This window comes from Heterodontus francisci, chromosome 19, assembly GCF_036365525.1.
Source record: "Heterodontus francisci isolate sHetFra1 chromosome 19, sHetFra1.hap1, whole genome shotgun sequence".
NCBI lineage: Eukaryota > Metazoa > Chordata > Chondrichthyes > Heterodontiformes > Heterodontidae > Heterodontus > Heterodontus francisci.
Window position 1 is genome coordinate 83,121,604 of NC_090389.1, and position 21,002 is coordinate 83,142,605.

Consider the following 21,002-nt stretch of genomic DNA (forward strand, 5'->3'; position numbering starts at 1 on the left):
TAACCTGATGCAGCTTTATTAATGCAGTGGAAAATGGATTTATCACCAAAGTAAGCATTTTTAATAAAGGTGTCCAGTCCTCCACCTGTGAGTAACCTGATTTTAAAATCCCTGAAAATGACTTTTTTTTTCGAAGAAAAGCTATACTGAAACATTTAATAATTTCATTGGTATGCGTTAGTCAGTTTCATAATAAATTACTTTTTTTTAATATGAAAATCTTTTAAGATGTGCATATTATTGCCTGCGCACCAGAGAAAATGAGCGCAATTTGAAGATCCTTCCCAAACCAAGGCAGTCGGCGAAGTCTGTTTTGTGGGTGGGGTCTGATTCAAGGCAAATTGAACCTTGAACCAGTGCAAAACACAAACATAAGTGTTTTTGTGCCTAACTCATTTCTGTTTTTAAAATTTCCCGATCTTTTGCACTGGTTTGACCAATTCCGCCCAGATAAGAACATTAGAAATAGGAGCAGGAGCAGTTCATGCGACCTCTCGAGTCTGCTCTGCCTTTCAATAAGATCATGTCTGAACTTCTACATCAACTCCACTTTCCCACCCTATCCTCATATCCCTTGATTTCCTTAGTGCCCAAGAATCTATCGATCTCTGTCTTAAATATGCTGAGCATCCACAGCTTTCTAGGGTAGAGAATTCCAAAGATACACAACCCTCTGAACAAAGAAATTGCTCCTCATCTCTGTGCGAAATGGGCATCTCTTTATTCTGAGACTATGACCTCTAGTTCTAGACTCTTCAACCAGGGGAAACACCCTCTCAGCATCTACCCTGTCAATCCCTCTAAGAATTTTATATGTTTCAATGAGATCACGTCTCATTCCTCTAAATTAGAAAGAATATAGGCCCATTCTACTCAATTTCTCTCCATAGGACATCCCACTCATTCCAGGAATCAACCTAGTGAATCTTCATTGCACCTCCTCTAAAGCAAGTGTATCCTTCTTTGGGTAAGGAGACCACAACTATACCCAGTACTCCAAGTGTGGTCTCACCAGAGCCCTTTGTAATTGCAGAAAGACTTCCTTACTCGTGTACTCCAACCCCCTTGCTAACATACCATTTGACTTCCTAATTGTTTGCTGTACTTGTGCGGATATTACTGATGTAAACAGCAGAAAGTATACCCCCTTTATCCAACTTTATATGTAAAAATATTTTTTAGTCATTTTTTATTATTATTATTATTATTATTAGAAAGCAGGAACTCCCCCATACCATTGGTGGCCGTGCCTTCAGCTGTCTAGGCCCTAATCTCTGGAATTTCCTCCCTAAACCTCTCTACCCCTCTTACCTATCTCTCCTTTTAAAACATCCTTAAATATTACTACTTTCAACAAACTTTTAGTCACCCCTCCCAATATGTTGTCCTTTTGGCTTGGTTTCAAGGTTTGAATGTTTACTACCAAATGCATCTTCCCCTCCCCTCCCCTGTCAGCATTCTGAAGGGATCGTTCCCTCCGTGACACCCTGGTCCACTCCTCCATTACCCCCACCACCTCGTCCCCTTCCCACGGCATCTTCCCGCGCAATCACAGGAGTTGTAATACCTGCACATTTACCTCCTCTGTCCTCACTATCCAAGGCCCCAAACACTCCTTTCCGGTGAAGCAGCGATTTACCTGTACTTCTTTCAATTTAGTATACTGTATTTGCTGCTCACAATGTGGTTTCCGCTACATTGGGGAGACCAAACGCAGACTGGGTGATCGCTTTGCGGAACACCTCCGCTTAGTCCAAAAGCATGACCCAGAGCTTCCGGTTGCTGGCCATTACAAAATTCCCCCCTGCTCTCATGCCCACATCTCTGTTTCTGGGATTGCTGCAGTGTTCCAGTGAACTTCAAGGCAAGCTCGAGGTACAGCATCTCATTTACCGATTAGGCATGCTACAGCCTGCCGAACTGTACATTGAGTTCAATAATTTCAGAGCATGACGGGACCCCCTTTTCATTTTCATTTTTAGGTTTTTTTTCTTTTTTTTTCTTTTTTATGTGTTTATTTTATTTCAGTTTGTTTCTACTGTGCCTACTCACTGTTTTTTTCATGTTTGTGCTTGGGGCCAGGCTGTCAATTAACACCCTTTCTGTACTAATGCTTTGTCTTTCACCACACCATTAACATACCGTTTGCCTTTGCTCCATGACCTTCTGGTCAGTTATTCTCTGTGACCATATCCTAGCAACACCTCTTTTGTTATCTCTTGCCCCACCCTCACTTTACTTGCTTAAAACCTATTACGTTTCTGGCTCTGCCAGTTCTGATGAAGGGTCACTGACCTGAAACGTTAACTCTGCTTTTCTCTCCACAGATGCTGCCAGACCTGCTGAGTATTTCCAGCATTTCTTGTTTTTATTTCAGATTTCCAGCATCTGCAGTATTTTGCTTTTATTTGAATGTTTACACTCCTGTGAAGTGCTTGGGATTTTTTTGTTAAAGGCGTTGCATAATTGCAAGTTGTTGTTGAATATGTGAAAAGGCGAAAAAGTGGATAGACAAGTCTTTTTTTTTTAAAAAGCAGTTACTAATCAATACAGATTTGTGTCTTCCTGGTATTGTTGGATCCTGTACCCTTCACACTTGGCATCTCCCAGGTTCCCCTATCCTTCCAGAATTTATTTGCTTCAGACTTCCCCTGCGTGTACTTCCAATCCCCCTTGGTTTCATTCATCCACTGCCTTCATAAAACGTTCCCTATCCTCAGTGCACTGTTTCCTTCACTTATGCTGAGGATGCCTTGTTACCTCAGCCTGAGTAGAGTTCCCCATCCACTCAGTTAGGTCAAAAGGGAAACTGGGTACGAAGGCAGAGGAAAATATTAGCCAGTTTTATTTTGTGGTGTGGATTGAGACCGATGCTTAGTGGCAGTGCAACCAGACATGAAGAGTTTAAGTGAACAGACTAGAAGGTTGTTTGAAAATATGAAAAAAATTACTTGTACTAACTTCAGATATTAGTCAGAAAGAGTAGTGGTTCACATTAGCTTACTATATAGTAATCTGATCAGATTTGTACTCCCCTACCTGTTTATCTTTCTGCTTGGCCAATTATGTAGTACTGTACAACATGTTGAAGATTGTTTCTGAACAAAACATTTATTTCTAATGACAGGTTTTGACACATACACGTTTTGGTGATGATGTCTGGATTACTCCTGAAAATATACGAGAGATCTACATGGGGCTCAAGGCTGACCCTGATGGAAATGGTGAGAAACTTTTAAGCTGGTGCAGAGACTAGAGAAACTGGGATCATTATTCTTAGATTAGAGAAGGCTAAGGGGAGATTTAATCAAGGCCTTCTAAATTCTGAAGGGTTTTGATAGAGTCGATGGGGAGAAACTGTTTCCACTGGCAGGCGAGTTGGTATTCAGAGGGCACAGATTTAACTTAATTGGCAAAATAACCAGGAGAGAGTTGTTATCTGTATGATTCTATATTATCATAAAATTCTTACAGTTTATATGTTTCTGACTAAAGATGAGTAACTTTATCTGATAACCTTATGACAGATTTAAAAACATTTTGCAAACAGGCATATGAGGAGCTCATCTTCATTGGATTCGTAGATTCTAGTCCCCAGGACTTGCTGATACCTCAGCAAGTTCAGCCAGAGAGTATCTGAGAAATAGAGTCTTGGAAGTTCCCAAATTGGATGCTTGGGCTCTTCAGAGTTAGCTGATTTTAGGAGGATTGCAGCTGCCACTGTGGATCCAGGTTCAAGATGGGAGGATCAGCTAGAGAACCTCATCTTGATTGCTGTCCAGTGAGCCTTGCTGGAAATTGCATATGTATGTGATACCCTCAGCGCTTAAATAGTCCACAGACTTTCATTCTAGGTTCACATGTAAATAATGGCTCACTGCTAGTGGGTATAATAATGTAGTATTACGGTACTGGACTAGTCACTTTGAGATTAAATCCCACCATGGTAAATTATGAAATAACAGCCAATAAATCTGATAATTTGTAGGTTTGTACCAGAAAACAAAATGACCATGACAACTGTCAGAATATTGTACAAACCCAACTAGTTCACTTGTGTCCAATAGGGAAGTGAACCTGCCACCCCTACCCAATCTGGATTGGCCTGCTTTATTTGGCTCACATTAAGAGTCAATTGTGCAAGTGATCATAAAAACATAAGAATATAAGAAATAGAAGCAGGAGTAGGCCATTCACCCCCTCGAGCTTGCTCCACCATTCAATAAGATCATGGCTTTTTTGATCATGGCCTCGACTCCACTTTTCTGCCTGCTCCCCATAACCCTTGATCCCTTGTAGATCAAAAATCTGTCCAACTCAGCCTTGAATATATTCAATGACCCAACCTCCACTGCTCTCTGGAGAAGAGAATTCCAAAAACTAATGACCCTTTGAGAGAAGAAATTCCTCCTCATCTCTGCCATAAATAGAAGACCCCTTATTCTAAAACAGTGCCACCTTGTTCCAGATTTCCCCATAAGGGGAAATATCCTCTGAACATCTACCCTGTCAAGCCCCCCTCAGAATCTTCTATCTTTCAATAAGGTCACCTCTTATTCTTCTGAACTCCAATGAATATAGGCCCAACCTGCTCAACCTTTCCTCAAGACAATCCCTTCATCCCAGGAATCAACCTAGTGAACCTTCTCTGAATTGCCTCCCATGCAAGTATATCCCTCCTTAAATAAGAAGACAAAAATTGTACACAGTACTCTAGGTGTGGTCTCACCAACAACCTGCACAGTTATAGCAAGACTTCCCTACTTTGTTGGGGAAGGGATGAAGAGTGAGTATGAAGATGAAGAGGGAAACTAAGGTGAGAGGTGGAGAGGAGGTTCTTTGTTATAGGATAATACCTTCTTACATTATCTGCTCTGCATGACTATTCAGCTGAGGTGAGGATCATTAACACTGAATAGGATCTCTGGTTTTCAAACATTTCTGTGCAGCGGACCCCTTGCAAATATTGGCACGATCCTGATGACGCCCTGTCCTGATGTCTGAAAGAACTATCCAAAGGAACAACAATATGGAAAACAGTTTTATTACGATACAGCAACAGAAAAGTAAGTCAACAATTTCAGCAAGAAATATTGAAAACCAATAACAGGTGGACCCAAATCTGATGACCTTGAATATTCATTCCACACAACAGACTCCGCTTATGGACCCTTGAGGGTCTGGGAATCCTTGCTCCAAGTTACTACATATGCTAAATAAATTCATGCAAAATCAACTATCAAAAGTTTTGATGAGGTTACATGCTCAAGGAAGAGTTTAAAGATGTAATGCTGTTGACAGAGGCACAGTACTCCTGTGTCAAAGGCACTCTGATATAAATAACTTGACTTCTGTACAGCAGACAGTGTTTCTGTGGGTATTGCGAGCTAATGTCAAGTACGCAAGTATATCCCAGTTAAAGGTAAACGCACAGAGCCAGATACCCCTGGTCACTGCACTCACAGCGAGGATTAGGATCAGGGATGCATATAAGCAAATAGTGGAAAGTAACATATGAAGGTCAATTTGAAGACTGTTCCCAGGACCACTCTAACCTTTCCATTTCCACTACAAAATATTGACCACAGCTCCCTCTAGCATGCCCTAACAATGTACTTCAGACCCCACTTTTAAAGAGAAAGCCTCTGATTGAACTTAAACTTTGATGATGTGTCCCACCTAATATGCTAACCTACATTTCTCTTTCAGATCCCGCTGTTTCCTGTTTTCTCTATCTTTAGAAAAAGCAAAGACCATGCAGTGAGTCACTCCTGGTCATGAAATGGTCCATAGCGTGGGATGCAAGTATGAAATAAATAATATACAGTATGCATACATCTTTCGCACTTTACAACAAGATATCCGTTCAAGAGCTATGCTGCATGTATGAATGGATCCTAAACAAAAATTAAATACATAGAATGGAAAGCCCAGGCTTTCACATTGCATAAAATCATACCTCCTCACATTGAGGGTCCTGATCAGTGCCATCAGTTGCTAATTTGGAGAATAAAACAATAGACTATAAATGGCTGATAGTAATGGCAATGCCAAGACTGATCTGGGAAAAGCGTGGGTGAGAATGTTTTGAATTAGACAGTGGAATGCAGTTTGCTGAACGGTTGTTTACAACTAAACTTGCATTCACTCACTTCGGAAGTATTTTCTCCACTGAATAACACAAATAGAAAATTTGTAAAAGCAGTCATATTAAGTTGACAATAGTACCATTCTCCAGTACCAGCAATGCAGGAACACCAGGATTCATTGTGGTCCCAATTAAACAAGCTCCTTCAGTTTTACATCCGCAATTAGTGAATGGAAATGACAGAATTAATTTATGAATCTGCCTTTCTGTAGGACCAAGGCAGTATGATAATTTCCTGGTCAGACATTAGTTTTGGACTATTGTTACACACTAACTGGAGTAAATCTAACAGATAGTAAAACTGGAAAAGAGCACACTATGATATAAACATTTGCTTAGACTAGCTAAACATTACTTCAAAGATATATCATTGAGATTTTGGTCACAGCTATACAGTCCACCTTCCTATAACAAAGAACCTCCTCTCCACCACTCACCTTAGTTTTCCTTGCATATACTCACTCTTCATTCCTTCCCCAAAAAAGTAGGGAAGTCTTGCTACAGCTGTACAGGGTGTTGGTGAGACCACACCTAGACTACTGTGTACAATTTTTGTCTCCTTATTTAAGGAGGGATATACTTGACATTAGCTCGCAATTTTTATTTTATTTTTATTTAGAGATACAGCACTAAAACAGGCCCTTCGGCCCACCATGTCTGTGCCGACCAACAACCACCCATCTATACTAACCCCACAGTAATCCCATATGCCCTACCACCTACCTACACTAGGGGCAATTTATAACAGCCAATTTACCTATCACCTGCAAGTCTTTGGCCCACAATACCCAGAGAAACACTGTCTGCTGTACAGAAGTCAAGTTATTTATATCAGAGTGCCTTGGACACAGGAGTAGTGTGCATCTGTCAACAGCATGACATCTTTAAACTCTTCCTTGAGCATGTAACCTCATCAAAACTTTTGATAGTTGATTTTGCATGAATTTATTTAGCATATGTAGTGACTTGGAGCAAGGATTCCCAGACCCTCAAGGGTCCATAAGCGGAGTCTGTTGTGTGGAATGAATATTCAAGGTCATCAGATTTGGGTCCACCTGTTATTGGATTTCTACATTTCTTGCTGAAATTGTTGACTTACTTTTCTGTTGCTGTATAGTAATAAAACTGTTTTCCATATTGTTTTTCCTTTGGATAGTTCTTTCGGATGTTAGGACAGGGTGTCATCAGGATCGTGCCAATATTTGCAAGGGGTCCGCTGCACAGAAAAGTTTGAAAACCAGAGATCCTATTCAGTGTTAATGATCCTCACCTCAGCTGAATAGTCATGCAGAGCAGATAATGTAAAGAAAGTATTAGGTGGAATTGATGGTGTACATTGAGCTTTAAGCCCCCATAGTGAGTTACAGCCTCAGGGTGTAGTACATCCATTATGCCATTTTGCACATCCACTTTTCTTTTCACTGAGGGAGGGCGTACCTCCCACTGCTAGCTTGTCTTAATCCGCTGCTGTGACTTCTTATCTGCTGGGTTTCAGATAATTAGCCGCTGATTACCTTTTTTTTGGAGTGTTGCAATTTACAGGAGACATTTTGCTAACCTTTCTTTTTTTAAGATGTAATGTCCCCTCTCCCTTCCCCACACCAAAAATTTTCTCCTAATTTTTTTAAAGAGTAACTTGCACTGAGGTGCAGTTAAGCAAGCTCCCTTTCTTTACTGCACCCTGTGCTCATAGGGAATGAGTGCTGTTGGACCATTAGACTGCATACACAAGCCTGCCAAAGCTGAGGTAATCTGATTTAGCACAGAATGGGACAGTATACCCTGAGCTACAGACGGAAAAATAGCCAAGTTCCCTGATCTCTAACAATTGACTCTTGCCAGAACACTTATTTGTGTAAACAGGATTGAGCTAAAATGCAATGTCCCTCACAATGTTTCCGACACTTGCTGTCTAGCCTCTTGTAGGAAGAATGGTTACTCAGATGAGATATAGAAAGTCGGCTCATATTAGTGGAAGTTTACGACTTTCAAGACTCCAGAGACTTGAGCACATAGTCAAGGTTGACATTTAGTGCAGCGCTGACGAAGTGCTTCACTGTAGGAAGTGCTGTCTTTCGGATGGGATGTTAAACCAAGGCCCTGTCGACCTTCTCCGGTGAGTGTAAAAGATCCCATGGTACTATTTGGAGAAGAGCAAGAGACTTCTCCCGGTGTCCTGGTCAATATTGACTGCTCAACTAACATCACTGAAACAAATTACGTGGTCATTTATCTCCTTCCTGTTTGTGGGACCTTGCTGTTCACAAATTGGCTGCTGAGTTTCCCATAATACAACAGGGGCTACACTTAAAAATTGCTTCATTAACTGGACAACACTTTGAGATATCCTGAGCTTGTGAAAAGCACCATATCAATGTAAGTTCTTTCTTTATAGATAGATTATTGTTAGCTAAGGGCATCAAAAGGATATGCTGCACAGGTGGACAAATTTTTTTTATTCTTGAGATTTGAGTGTCGCTGACAAGACCAGCATTTATTGCCAATCCCTAATTGCCCTTGAGCAGCTGGTGGTGATCTACCTTCTTGAAGCACTGCAGTTCATGTGGTATAGGTACACCCACAGTGCTGTTAGGAAGGGAGTTTCAAGATTTTGACCCAGCAACAGTGAAGGAACATGATATAGTTCCAAGTCAGGATGGTCTGTGACTTGGAGGGGAACTTGCAGGTGGTGGTGTTCCCATGCATCCGCTGCCCTTCTAGATGATGGAAGTCGCGGGTTTGGAAGGTGCTAACAAAGGAGCCTTGGTGAGTTGCTGCAGTGCATCTTGTAGATGGTACACATTGCTGCCACTGTGCGCCGATGGTGGAAGAACTAAATGGTTTAAGATGGTGGATGGGGTGCCAATAAAGAGGGCTGCTTTGTCCTGGATGGTGTTGAGCTTCCGGAGTGGTGTTGGAGCTGCACTCAGCCAGGCAAGTGGAGAGTATTGCAACACATTCCTGACTTGTGCCTTGTAGATGGTGGACAGGCGTTGGGGAACCAGGAGGTGAGTTATTCGGTGCAGAATTCCCAGCCTCTGACCTGCTCTTGTAACCAGAGTATTTATATGGCTGGCCCAGTTAAGTTTCTAGTGACTGGTAACCTCCAGGATGTTGATGTTGGGGGATTCAGCGGTAGTGATGTCATTGAATGTCAAGGGCCGATGGTTAGATTCTCTCTTGTTGGAGATAGATATTGTCTGGCATTTGTGTGGCGCAAATGTTACTTGCCGCTTATCAACCCAAGTCTGACCGGTATCTAGGCCATGCTGCACGCGGGCATGGACTGCTTCATTATCTGGGGAGTTGCGAATGGTACTGAGCATTGTGCAATCATCAGCGAACATCCCCACTTCAGATCTTATGATGGAGGGTAGGTCATTGAAGCAACTGAAGATGTTTGAGCCTCGGACACTGCCCTTACGACCTTCTGGGGCTGAGATGATTGGCCTTCAACAACGACAACTATCTTCTTTTGTGCTGGGTATGATTCCAACCTGTGGAGAGTTTTCCATCTGATTCCCATTGACTTCAGATACAGATCTGTCATAATCTGATCTGATTGAATGGTGGTGCAGGCTCGAGGGGCTGAATGGCTTAATGTTCCTATATAACTGTACTTCAGCAAGAGCCGCTGCCTTCAATAGAGGAGAAAATTGGGGTTAGAAAATGGGAAGGAATAAAAGTGATGTTGTGTTTCAGGTTTGCTAAGCCTGGAGGAGTTTAAGAAACTTAACACAAATGCTTTCAAAACATACCTGCGACAGCGCGGGGTGCAGAAGACCGAGTTGGTTCGCAACAGCAAGCACACGTGGCTGTACCAAGGTGAAGGGGCACACCAGATCCTGAGAACTGTTCGACGTAGGTGAGCTTCCAAATGAAATTGAGATAAATGTATTGGGTTCTCTTGTATTTGCCAAGATTGCTATTCTAACTGGGGTGACATGCAAGCCAGGAATTTAAGTGGAGTTCTTTTCCCCCAAAGAATGTATTTAGTTGTCTTTAACAACTTCCTGACCATGCAACCACAGTATTATTTGACTAGCTTACTGGAATACTTTACTTGAGTTGAATTTGCTGAAATCATTCCCAGTTGTTTGGTGCTAATGCTACATTTGTACCATGGCACTATTGCCAGAGTATTTATAAATGAGGCAGCACTCATACATTAAACAATTGTAAGCTATGTCAAGGTGTGTCTCTCTCTGCTGCCAACATGAATGTAAGTGAGTGCCACTCATGATAGTGGAATAATGTGGCTTTACCTTTTGCTGACTTGTATGGACCTTCTCCCAATGTTGGGTAGGTTCATTGTCAGAAACTTGTCATAAAAGTGATTGGGAAGCAACTGCACATTTGCAAGTTTATGCTTCAGTGTTTCTGCTAGTATTCCAAAATCTGCTCTTCAGAGTAAACTGGATAAACTAGAGACAAACAGCCTTAATATTACAGAAGGTCCTCCAATGGAAACAGTCCATAAAGTAAAGTGAGATTAGTGTTATGCTCCCATTACAGAACTTTACAAATGCAACCATGTCCCCTTAGTTCAGCTCCATTGATAAGGGGATGCGAATTGAAAAGTCACAGTAGATAGAATTAAGACCTGAGTAAATGCAAATACAGTTGGAAGGGAGGCCATGGTTATGCAAAGTGACTATCTGATTGTTTTCTTACACTGTGGCACATTGAGATTATAGGTAATTTCTTTGACATGCAAACAGAATCAGGTTATTTTCCTTGAATATAGTATTTAATTAGTTAAATGTACTGTGCCAAGTAATTGTTTTAAGGTATTATTGGTGCGTACCATCAGTGACAGTGAAAGGACTACATGACTGTCATTAATAAAATATTAAACAGGTGCTCTCTGGAGACCCAACAGCATTGTAAGCCTAGAAAGGTGTCTCCAATTTGGACTGCAGAACACTTGGCATCAATTCTATGGACTTTGGGCTATATGCTCGTTTTGCCATGAAGTGGCATCAAGATGCAGACATAAGGCACATACAACTGGCTAAGCATAAATTCCAGGCACATGTTGTTACAAAGCTACTTCCAACAGACTTGCATTCAATAGAACAGTGCATGGAGATCTTTTGAGCTCTCGTTGATTTAATCAGTAAGGTAAAGGGATCATTAGTTGGGCTTTGCAAATTTTTTGAATGAACCAGAAGGACAGTTTAGTCATAGATTTTTATGATCTTCAACCGGAAGACTATGATTTCTGTTGAACTCACTGGGCCGAAGTGGCAATTTTATTATGATTTTCCTACCTTTTCTCAACTCCTCACCTAATTTTGTTGACATATGCTTGTATACAATTCCATAGGCACTGGCACCTCTCTCTCCATCTCAGCTGACCACAATCCTATGCACAAGCATTTTCCAGCACAGCAAAGCATCCAGGAGGGTTGCTCTGAATGAATATTCCCCCCCCCCCCAGCTTAGAGGTGCTAAAGGCAGTTTAACTGTGATTCCAGCTGCGAGCAAAATATCCCACCTCAAGGTAGTGGTTGACTACCGTCCACAAACCAATCCTGGAAGCCCCTGGTGACTTAATGCACAGTGTTGTGTGATGCTGAGCCATACACATTAAAAAGGTTCCAGCTTTCTTTTCTTGCTTTTGCTGCTCCAGTTGTAATTGATTAATTGATATCCTTTGATCATCTTAAACACCTCAATTAGATTACCACTGAAATTGGTCTGAGCATCCCTGAGCTGAGCAACTGGGGTTTGCATTCATGATTACTTGCGGAAAGTGTATATTGGGTGTAGAGAGTTTTGGGTTTGGCTAAGATGGACTGTGGTGCTCTGTCCAAACTTGCACATTAGGAATAATCACTTTGGCCTATGGATTGACAATTACAGCATGCGTTGGAGCTTTCAAGAAAGGAGGGATAAAAGGGAGCAAAATTAGAATTGGCAGTAGGCCCTCGTAGGAACAGCAGTAGGCCATTCAGCCTCTTGAGCCTGATCCACCATTCAATTAAATTGTGGCTGATCTGTACCTTAACTCCATTTACCAACCTAGTTCCATACCCTGTCATACCCTTCCCGAATAAAATTCTTATCAATTTTCATTTGGAAGTTTTCAATTGACCTAGCCACAACAGCTTTTTTTGGGGAGAGTGTTCCAGATTTCCACTATCCTTTGTGAGCAGAAGTGCTTCCTGACATGGCCTAGTTCAAATTTTTAAGGTTATGCCTTTTGTTCTGGGCTACCCCCCACCAGACGAAATGGGATAGATAGAAACTATCAAATCCCTTAATCAGCTGAAATACCTCGATTAGATCACCCATTAATCTTCTATACTCAAGAGAATACAAACCTAGTCAATGCAACCTGTCCTCATAATTTAACTCTTTTAGCCCTGGTATAATTCTGGTGAATCTGTATTGCACTCCCATGATAATGCAGATGAGGGTCATAAGACCGATCCCTGGTGTTACAGGGGTGAGCTACAAAGAAGTACTTGACAAGTTGAGACTCTTCAGTCCTGAAAGGAGATGTTTCTCAAGGGACCTTTATAGAAGTATATAAGATCCTAAACTGAGAAAGTAAGGTGGGAACGATACTTTCAGATACCCAAAAGCAACAAGACAAAAGAACCCAAATTCAGGGTTATAATCTGTGGCAAGTATTTCCTTTCTCTAAGATTGATATGGGCTGCAGGCCTTTCTTCTTCCAAATCTAATTACCTCATGGGAGAAGGCAGAGGTCTGTCAGGGTTACTTAATTTCTCACTGTATGACCATCTTTAAATATTTTCTCTTGTTAGGGTAATAAGATTGACACAGTTACCTCCAGAGATAGTAGAGCACAGTGAGCCACTGCAGGTGGTGAAGTACGATCAAGGTGGGCACTATCATGCTCACCATGACAGTGGACCAATCTACGCAGAGACCAACTGCTTCCACACAAAGCTGGTAGCAAATGGATCCACTCCATTAGAGACCTCCTGTCGGTTAGTGACCAATTCTAACAAATATATGCTTTGTCCAAATAAAAACAAAGTGCTGGAAATACTCAGCAGGTCAGACAGCATCTGTGGAGAGAGAAGCCGAGTTAATGTTTCAGATGAAAGGTCACTGACCTGAAACATTAACTCTGCCTCTCTCCCCACAGATGCTACCTGACCTGCTGAGTATTTCTAGCATTTTCTGTTTTTATTTCAGATTTCCAGCATCTGCAATATTTTGCTTTTATATGCTTTGTCCATTTTTTAAAAAGCCTTCCTGTGTTCTCCTACAGCTCCTGCTTTCTCATATTTCCATTGAGACAATTGCTCCTGAAAATTGGAAGGGAGATTTTATGTCCTCTTAATCCTTTTTATTTCTTCTTCCCAATGTGTCATGCATAGTTGTTCAATAGAGACTCTGCTTTAAAGGCATGCTCAGGTCAGAGAAAAAAAAACCCGACCCTAACCCAACAGAACCACATCGGACTCGAGCCTGACCCAGCCCGAGTCCTCCCATATTTTCCTGTGCCCAACCCGACCCAAGCCCAACCTGACCTGATCTGTCCCGAGCCCAACCCGACCACCGAATGTTCCCTTTACCTACCTTGCAACTCCGAATCTGCAGGAAGCTGCAGCATGATCGTGATGACGTCATAGAGACGCTCACTTGCTTACTGCACAGACTCAGAGTTTCCTTCCTTGACGTCCCAGACTCCCAGCTCAGATAGGCCTTTCAACTTTTAACACTTACCAGCAGAGCAAAATGCAATACTTACCAAGTGCAGGAAAATGGGATTGGATTGGATGGGTGCTTGATGGTCGGCGCAAGCGCGTTGGGCCGAAGGGCCTGTTTCTGTGCTGTAAAATTCTATGACTCTATGACCCTGACCCGGCCCTGGCCCGACCTGAGCCTGAAAGCCGGACCCAGAAGAGCGACCCAACCCAACCCGAACTCGAAAAATGTCGTCGGTTCCTGTCGGGTTTGGGTCGGGTAGCAGGTCTTTACTCTGCCATATTATGTTGTCAGCTACAAATTTCGCTTGAGTGACTTTGGGTACAAGTCATCTCCACCTCCTCCCTCTTGTTTTCCTGTCCATTCTTGAATAACAGACTTATACTGACTAGGACAAATTGTATTATGTTAAAAACCTGGTAATATTTTGAAAATGTTGCATGTTAAAATGTACTTTTCTGCATCATATGAATATTAGCTTATATCCTTGACCATTGTTCTTGCTATACCTTTTGATTTCTAAAATATGTTGGGAGACTGTTGGGGCGCCTTAGGCTGCATTAAATTAAATCTACAGAGAATTTGGTTGTGAATAATTCATCCCATTTTACAAGGTGCCTTTAAATTTAACCATATAAAATTTTGTATCTAGTGTGAGAATGTTGCATCTAAAAGTGTCACAGCTATATAAGCAAAGTACTTGTAACACTTGCACCTGACCAGTTCAAATGTCATTCATAAGACAGCAACATATCACAAATGAACAGGTGGAGGATAAGTAGCAACCAGGAATAAAAATGCCAATCAAGAAGACCCAAGGAAGTACAAAATCCAGGCAGGGTGTATGGTGGGCATTTGATCCAATATCACTCACTTTACACCAATATTGAAGTGAAAATTCCAACCCTGATGCCTAAATTGAAGCAGGCTGGCGAAGACTAATGTGGCCACTGGCAGCAGCAGCAAACTGACCTGAAGCCAGCAGCGGAGGTATTGCTGGGAGCGTGGTCATTTCTGGGGCTGAGGAAGGGAACAAAGAACTTTTCCAATTGTGCTATATTGCAGAGAGTTTTTATACATTTCCAGACTGTTTAAATTTAGCTCTGACCAGTTTTGGAAAAATACTTAAATATTTTTGCATACTATTGATTTGCACCTTTTTTGCAAAAATATTTAACAAAATGATGACTACCTTCTCACCCCTTACCCTGTCTTCAACCCCACTTCTGTTACAGGTATGTGACAGTGCTGTTTTATTTGAACAATGTTTCTGGAGGAGGGGAGACTGCTTTTCCTGTAGCAGACAATAGAACCTATGATGAACTGGTAAAAGAAAAAATATCTTATTTTATTCACGTCATTATGTTACAAAACCAGAATGTGCTGAATATACAGTGGGACAGGTTTATGGTACAAGTTGAGCCCAAGAAGCAGACTGGCCTTTGCTGTTGTTTTTTCTGATTTGTAGGATTCTCCACATTTGTTTTTACCTATTAATCCCAGCTGAAAATGAGTGCTGTGTCAGATGTTTTTGTTTCCATTTTCTGCTCCCTTCCCTGAAAGTATTGAGTCTGCCACTAGGGTGCATTTCTGCAGGGACTTGTCATCCACCCCCAGTACCATGCCAAAGTGATCATTGTTTGTGACTGAGGCTTGATTGGAAGGCTATCCAATAATGGATGTCCATCAGAGCCCTGCCCAAGATTGCTCTAGCCAGCATCCAGTAGAAATTACTATGTATGATCTGAAATGGAAATCTAGCCAGTTTGTTTACCTATTTCCTTTCCCTAATGCAGGATTACTGCAGCAAGTAAAAGAAAAGAAAAACAGAAAGCCTTACATTTAAACAGCACCTTTCATAGACATAGGATGTCCCAAAGCGCTTTACAGACAATTAAATACTTTTGAACTGTTGACATTGCCTAAGCTGAGAAATTATAACTGGGGATTGACCCTGATGCCTTCCTGAACTATATGGCTCAGGGTTTGAGACTTTACCTCTGAGCCATCGATGGAAATTTTTGTAGTGGCATTTATATGGAATATAATGGGTAGGTGATCAGGAGCCAGTCAGCTCTCCTCCCATCTGAAAGAGAGCTTCATGGAAGCTAGAAAGAAAGATTTGCATTTATATAGCACCTTTCACAACCTCAGGAGATTCCAAAGCTCTTTACAGCCAATGGAATACTTGAGGTTTAATCATAGTTGTAACCGGAGATTCCATGAGATGATGTGTAAATTTTAAAAATGCTCATAATTTCCTTTCATCCCCTTTACCAGACAGTGTTCTGGATATTATAAAGTTGTGATTCAGTGTTTGTATTTTTAAAATCTGGTAACGTATTTAAATCTAAATCTACTTGCTGTTTAAAAAAAAAAGTGTTTTTATCGATGTTTCTCAATATTGTTACCTTTTAAGGTATTGATTGATGGCGAGTAATACAATACAAGGCATACATCGATTGACAGGTTTTTCCTACATTTTTCTCCAATCTCCTGAAGGTGCTGCCCTATGCTGGGGTTATTGATATTATGGACGAAATTTTACGATGGGCGGGAGGTCTAGCCCACTGGCCGAAAAGTCGATGGCGAGCCCGCCTCCTCCAGGTCTGAGGAGCCAGGCTGGAATTTTTCCCTCCGCAGGCACTTAATTGGTCTTGGGTGGGACTTCCACCTCCTTAAGACAAGAAGTCACGCCTTAGTCCCAGCAGCGCCACCGGGAGCAGTGGCCACTGCTGGGACTACACCCAGCCATTGGAGGCTACAGGAAGGGCGGCCCGGAACTTGGGAAGGTTTTTAGGGCCTTGCCAGGGACAATTGGCCGGGCCCAGGCGAGGGTGTGGGGGGGGTGGGTGTTGTGTTGGGGGCAGTTGGGGCTTTAGGGGGACCCTCTGTGGGGCATAGAGTGCTTGATCAGGAAGGCACACTTCCCCTCCAGCCCGCAAGAACCAGGTGGGTTTCTTGGGGCCTTTGCCGTCTAGCCACCGAGGATAAAATACCCACGGCGGTGGGAGGAGGCCTTTATGTGGCAGTTAATTAGCCAATTAAGGGCCTTGATTGTCCTGGGGTGTGTGGGCCTTTTACCGCTGCCACCCCATGTAAAATTGTAGCGGAACGGGTCAGGAACAGCACCACCCCCCCCCCGCCACCTCCCACTCAGTTTTACGCCTCCCCTGCCACCAGCCCACACATTGGGGGGCCGTAAAATTCCAGCCTATAGCATTTTTGAGAAACTTTGATGAAAAGCCAAGGCCAGTAGTGCAGGATAGCAACGAGGGTGAGAACTATAGTAGAATAGATAAGGTAACTTGAGTGCTGATGGTTAGGGGACTGCCAGTTTGGGAAGATTAAGGGCGGTCAGGTGTCCCACATTTTTTGACGTCCTGCAAAGGAATGATATGAAAGAGAAAAGAAACATTTGTATTTGTGTAATACCTCTTGCAACATCAGGACATCTCATTGTGCTTTACAGCCTCTTTTGAACTGCAGTCAACTCTTGTAGGAAGCAGGGCAGCCAATTTGCACACAGCAACATCCCACATACAGCAATGTGACAATGACCAGATAATCAGTTTTAGTGACGTTGGTTGAGGGTTAAATATTAGCCTGGACACCCTGCTCTTTGAAATTTTGCCATGGGATTTTTTACATCCACCTGAGTAGACAGATGGAGCCTCTGTTTGAAAGACAGTATCTCCAATGGTACAGCACTCAGTACTGCTGATAGAGGGTCAGCCTAGATTATGTGCTGAAGACTCTGGAGTGGGACTTGATTCGGAGGCGAGAATGCTACCAACTGAGACACGGCTGGCACTCAATATTGGAGTAGCCAATGGTGCAGTGAAGATGCTGGGAGGAGGAAGCATATTGAAAATAATGAGACCCAAATGAGGAAAGTTCAGATAAACAATGGTGAGAGAGTAGTATTGATGAAAAAGACCTGAGAGTTTTTGTGTTATGTTTTTTTAAAAAAGGACCAATAAAGTAGTAGAATCTGTTGATGAAGCAGAACATTGTGTTGTATCCAGTTTGCTTTTGTACTTTTGATGATGTTTAGCAGAATAATCTGCATTAGATCTTCAAAGCAAATAGTTTGAATTGAAGCTACCAGACACTGCAGACTTGTATCTATTTAAGCACAAGGGGATATTGGATGCCATGATATCACTATGCTGGCATCTTTATTGGCAGCCATCCACATTGTTGGGCGCCATTGTGACTTTGGACAACCATTTGCTCAATGCTGAGTCTCTCATGATGGGTATAGAGGAGATTTACTAGGATTGCCTTCAAAGTATATGAGGGTTGTACATCAGCACTCAATCTCTGCTGAATTCATTCCATTATAACTCTTCTGTAAATTAAGTAGTAGTTAATAGCATCAACAAGGCAGGAGATCTGGTTGAAACCCTTACATATCTTAATAGTGAACTGTCCATCAAGGCATTTTACTGGGGTAGAGTTTCCACTTTGGGCACAATTGAGAAATTGGGCGCAAATTGCACTAGTTAGGTTATCGGTCAGGTTTCCACAAAAAAAAATTGTATAATCACAAATAGAAAATCATCCAAGGCTCAGTGCAATCAGTCAGCGTAATCGAACATAATCATCTTTTTCTTTCTATTAAAAAAAATTGCTTGTTTTTTTTCATTCGCTTCATGGGATGTCGGGTAACCTGGAGCAGTTTTATTAATTCAGCTAGAAATGCATTTATCACAAAATATAAGCATTTTTTTATTAAGTGTGTCTAGTCCTCCATCTGTGAATAATCTGATTTTAAATCAGTGAAAATGACTTTTTAAAAAAAACCTGCTGAACCATTTACTAGTTTCACTGGCGTACACTCGTCAGTTTCTTAGTAAATTAAATATTTTTAATATGTAAAAACTTTTTAAAATGTGCCTAGGCATCTAAGAAAACAAGCTCAATTTGAAGAGCCTCCATGACCGGGCACAATTGATGGTAACTTGCCATCCTCATCATTTCACTCTGGGGGTGTGGCTGCTTTTGTGTATGGGCCAGCAAAATGATTTTTAAACCAGTGTTAAAGATTGCTGAAACTTGATTTTTGCTTGACATAACTTGTGCTCGAGTTTCTGTGGTCTTTTGTACTGGTTCAGCTGGTCTCACCCAGAGTGCGCTGATAAAACTAGCGGAAACTCTACCCCACTGTTAGCTGTTGTATCAAAATGGTAAGATTAAAGTTTTTAAACTGTTTGCGCTGCAAAATTAGCACAGTGGCTTTTCAGCAGAGCAAGCTGTTCTGGGAATTTTTCCAGTTTGTAAATCCCTTGTTACTTAGGCTTGCCTGATGGCTTAATTAAAAAATCCACCATCTGGTTTGGAACTGAACCATGCAGACCTAAAAGCACCCAGATTGCTCCCTACGGCGCTTGGGCTAGGGAGGGGAAAATCAGCCAGGTATCTCCAGGCCTGATCACTCTCCAAGTGACCCCATTCTGGAAAATACCTATGTGAGAATGCTGGACTAAGACAGGATTGACGTCAACTATGATTTTGCCTTATCCCTGTGGTTGAATTGCTTGCTGACACATGGGGAATGACTGTGGGAGGAAGGACTGACAGGTTGCCAGCTCCCAAGTAACTATATCCGAGCATTAGTCATTGCACTTCATAACAGGGATAGTGTGAAGGAGCCCTTGATACTGTGACACTAACTATAAATATAGCTATCCACCAGTACAGGATTAATGGTTGATATTTTTGTCAGCACCATGTTCAGTATGTAATCAAGTGTTTGCATTCGAGGGAGTTAAGTCTTGAATAATCACCTAGGATAATCTATATTGGAATTTTTTTTTAAATGCTGAATTGGCATTGGAAACTCTTGACACGCACTGTGCTCTTGTCTCCGACTCTTTCCTCAGTCTTTAATCCAGAATGACGTGGATTTACGAGATACGCGAAGAAACTGTGACCGAGCCAACCTGCTAGTGAAGCCTGTGCAAGGCACTGCTCTCTTCTGGTACAACTATCTCTCTGATGGTGAAGGTACTTGCACCAATCTTGATATGCATTAATTCAGATTTATACCCGGAGAAGGAAGACTCCACAAAGTGTTTACTAATTAAAAAGATATCTTTTCCCAAGTAGCATTTCAAATAGTTCTTGGGGAATCACTACTGTTGCATTGTTCTGAAACTGTTGCTTGTGAAATGAAGTCCATTTATTCAATTAAGAACAAATTCAGGCGACTTTTCTGACTGCCTAGTGGATAATTGCACTTGTGGTGCTAAATCATACAGATTACAAAGGTCCCAGATTTTGGTGTTAAATTAGCTGATCTGAACCTGGGTGGAGCCTCTGTGCCCCTGAGTTAGGGACAGAAAAAATCATTATACAATTCATTTGTTCATTTTTTTTTTAAAGCTAATGTAACTCATTAAGGGTTGTTATGAATAAAGCAACTGACTACTTAAAAGTAGATCAACTCATGACATTGAAAAGAGCAGAATTTAGCTGCCTTGCGTGCTGGGTTAAATCTCATTGAATTCTTTCATGTGTGTCCCACAATTCCTGAGCTGTTTTTCTACTAATGATCCTCCTGCACGACTGACAGATTATATTGGAGCTTTGCCTGAACCGAGCAAATAGTTACCCAAACTATCTGCCTTTAATAGTGGGCTTCAAAATATGTGTTCCAGTTTAATTTGTGATGTACTGAAGCCTGTGTCATTTCAACCTAATTTAAGCTCAGTTTCAAGCCAATTGCAGTGAGACTGCGCATTCTTTAGCTTTTAATTACAATCAGCGCCATAACCTCACATTCCAGTTGTTTCTATGATTCCCATTTTTTTGCTCCCTTATCCTTTTATTTCCATTTTTTATTATTTTGTTCCCTTTAAGCCCCTTTGCTAAAGCATTTGGACGATGTTCCTTCCCAGCTCTTCCTGTGTTCTATAACCACCCACTGGCGGCTATGGGAGAGCCGCGTTAGTTGCCTTTCCTCTATCTTTCTTTCTGCTCCTTCCTCTTTGTGTCTGTTGTGGCACCTCTCTCAGTAACCCCCAGCTAAGAAGCTGGAACTTGCCTTGATAATATAAACTATTTAATGTCAGGCTACTCCCTGATACAGGACATTAATGTGCCCAGTTCCTACACCACTTTACCATTTGCTGCTTTGGACTCCTTGCCTGTGATG

General features: G+C 41.8%; 1 protein-coding gene across 1 annotated transcript in view; it reads left to right on the forward strand.

Annotated features, from left to right (window-relative positions):
- Positions 1-21,002, forward strand: part of p4htmb (prolyl 4-hydroxylase, transmembrane b) — a 62,839-nt gene that overhangs the window by 34,491 nt on the left and 7,346 nt on the right. Inside the window, exons 4-8 of the mRNA XM_068052124.1 lie at positions 3,128-3,224; positions 9,851-10,013; positions 12,928-13,113; positions 15,076-15,166; positions 19,729-19,852. Coding sequence (XP_067908225.1) covers positions 3,128-3,224; positions 9,851-10,013; positions 12,928-13,113; positions 15,076-15,166; positions 19,729-19,852 — 661 coding nt within the window. The remainder of the gene's footprint in view (positions 1-3,127; positions 3,225-9,850; positions 10,014-12,927; positions 13,114-15,075; positions 15,167-19,728; positions 19,853-21,002) is intronic.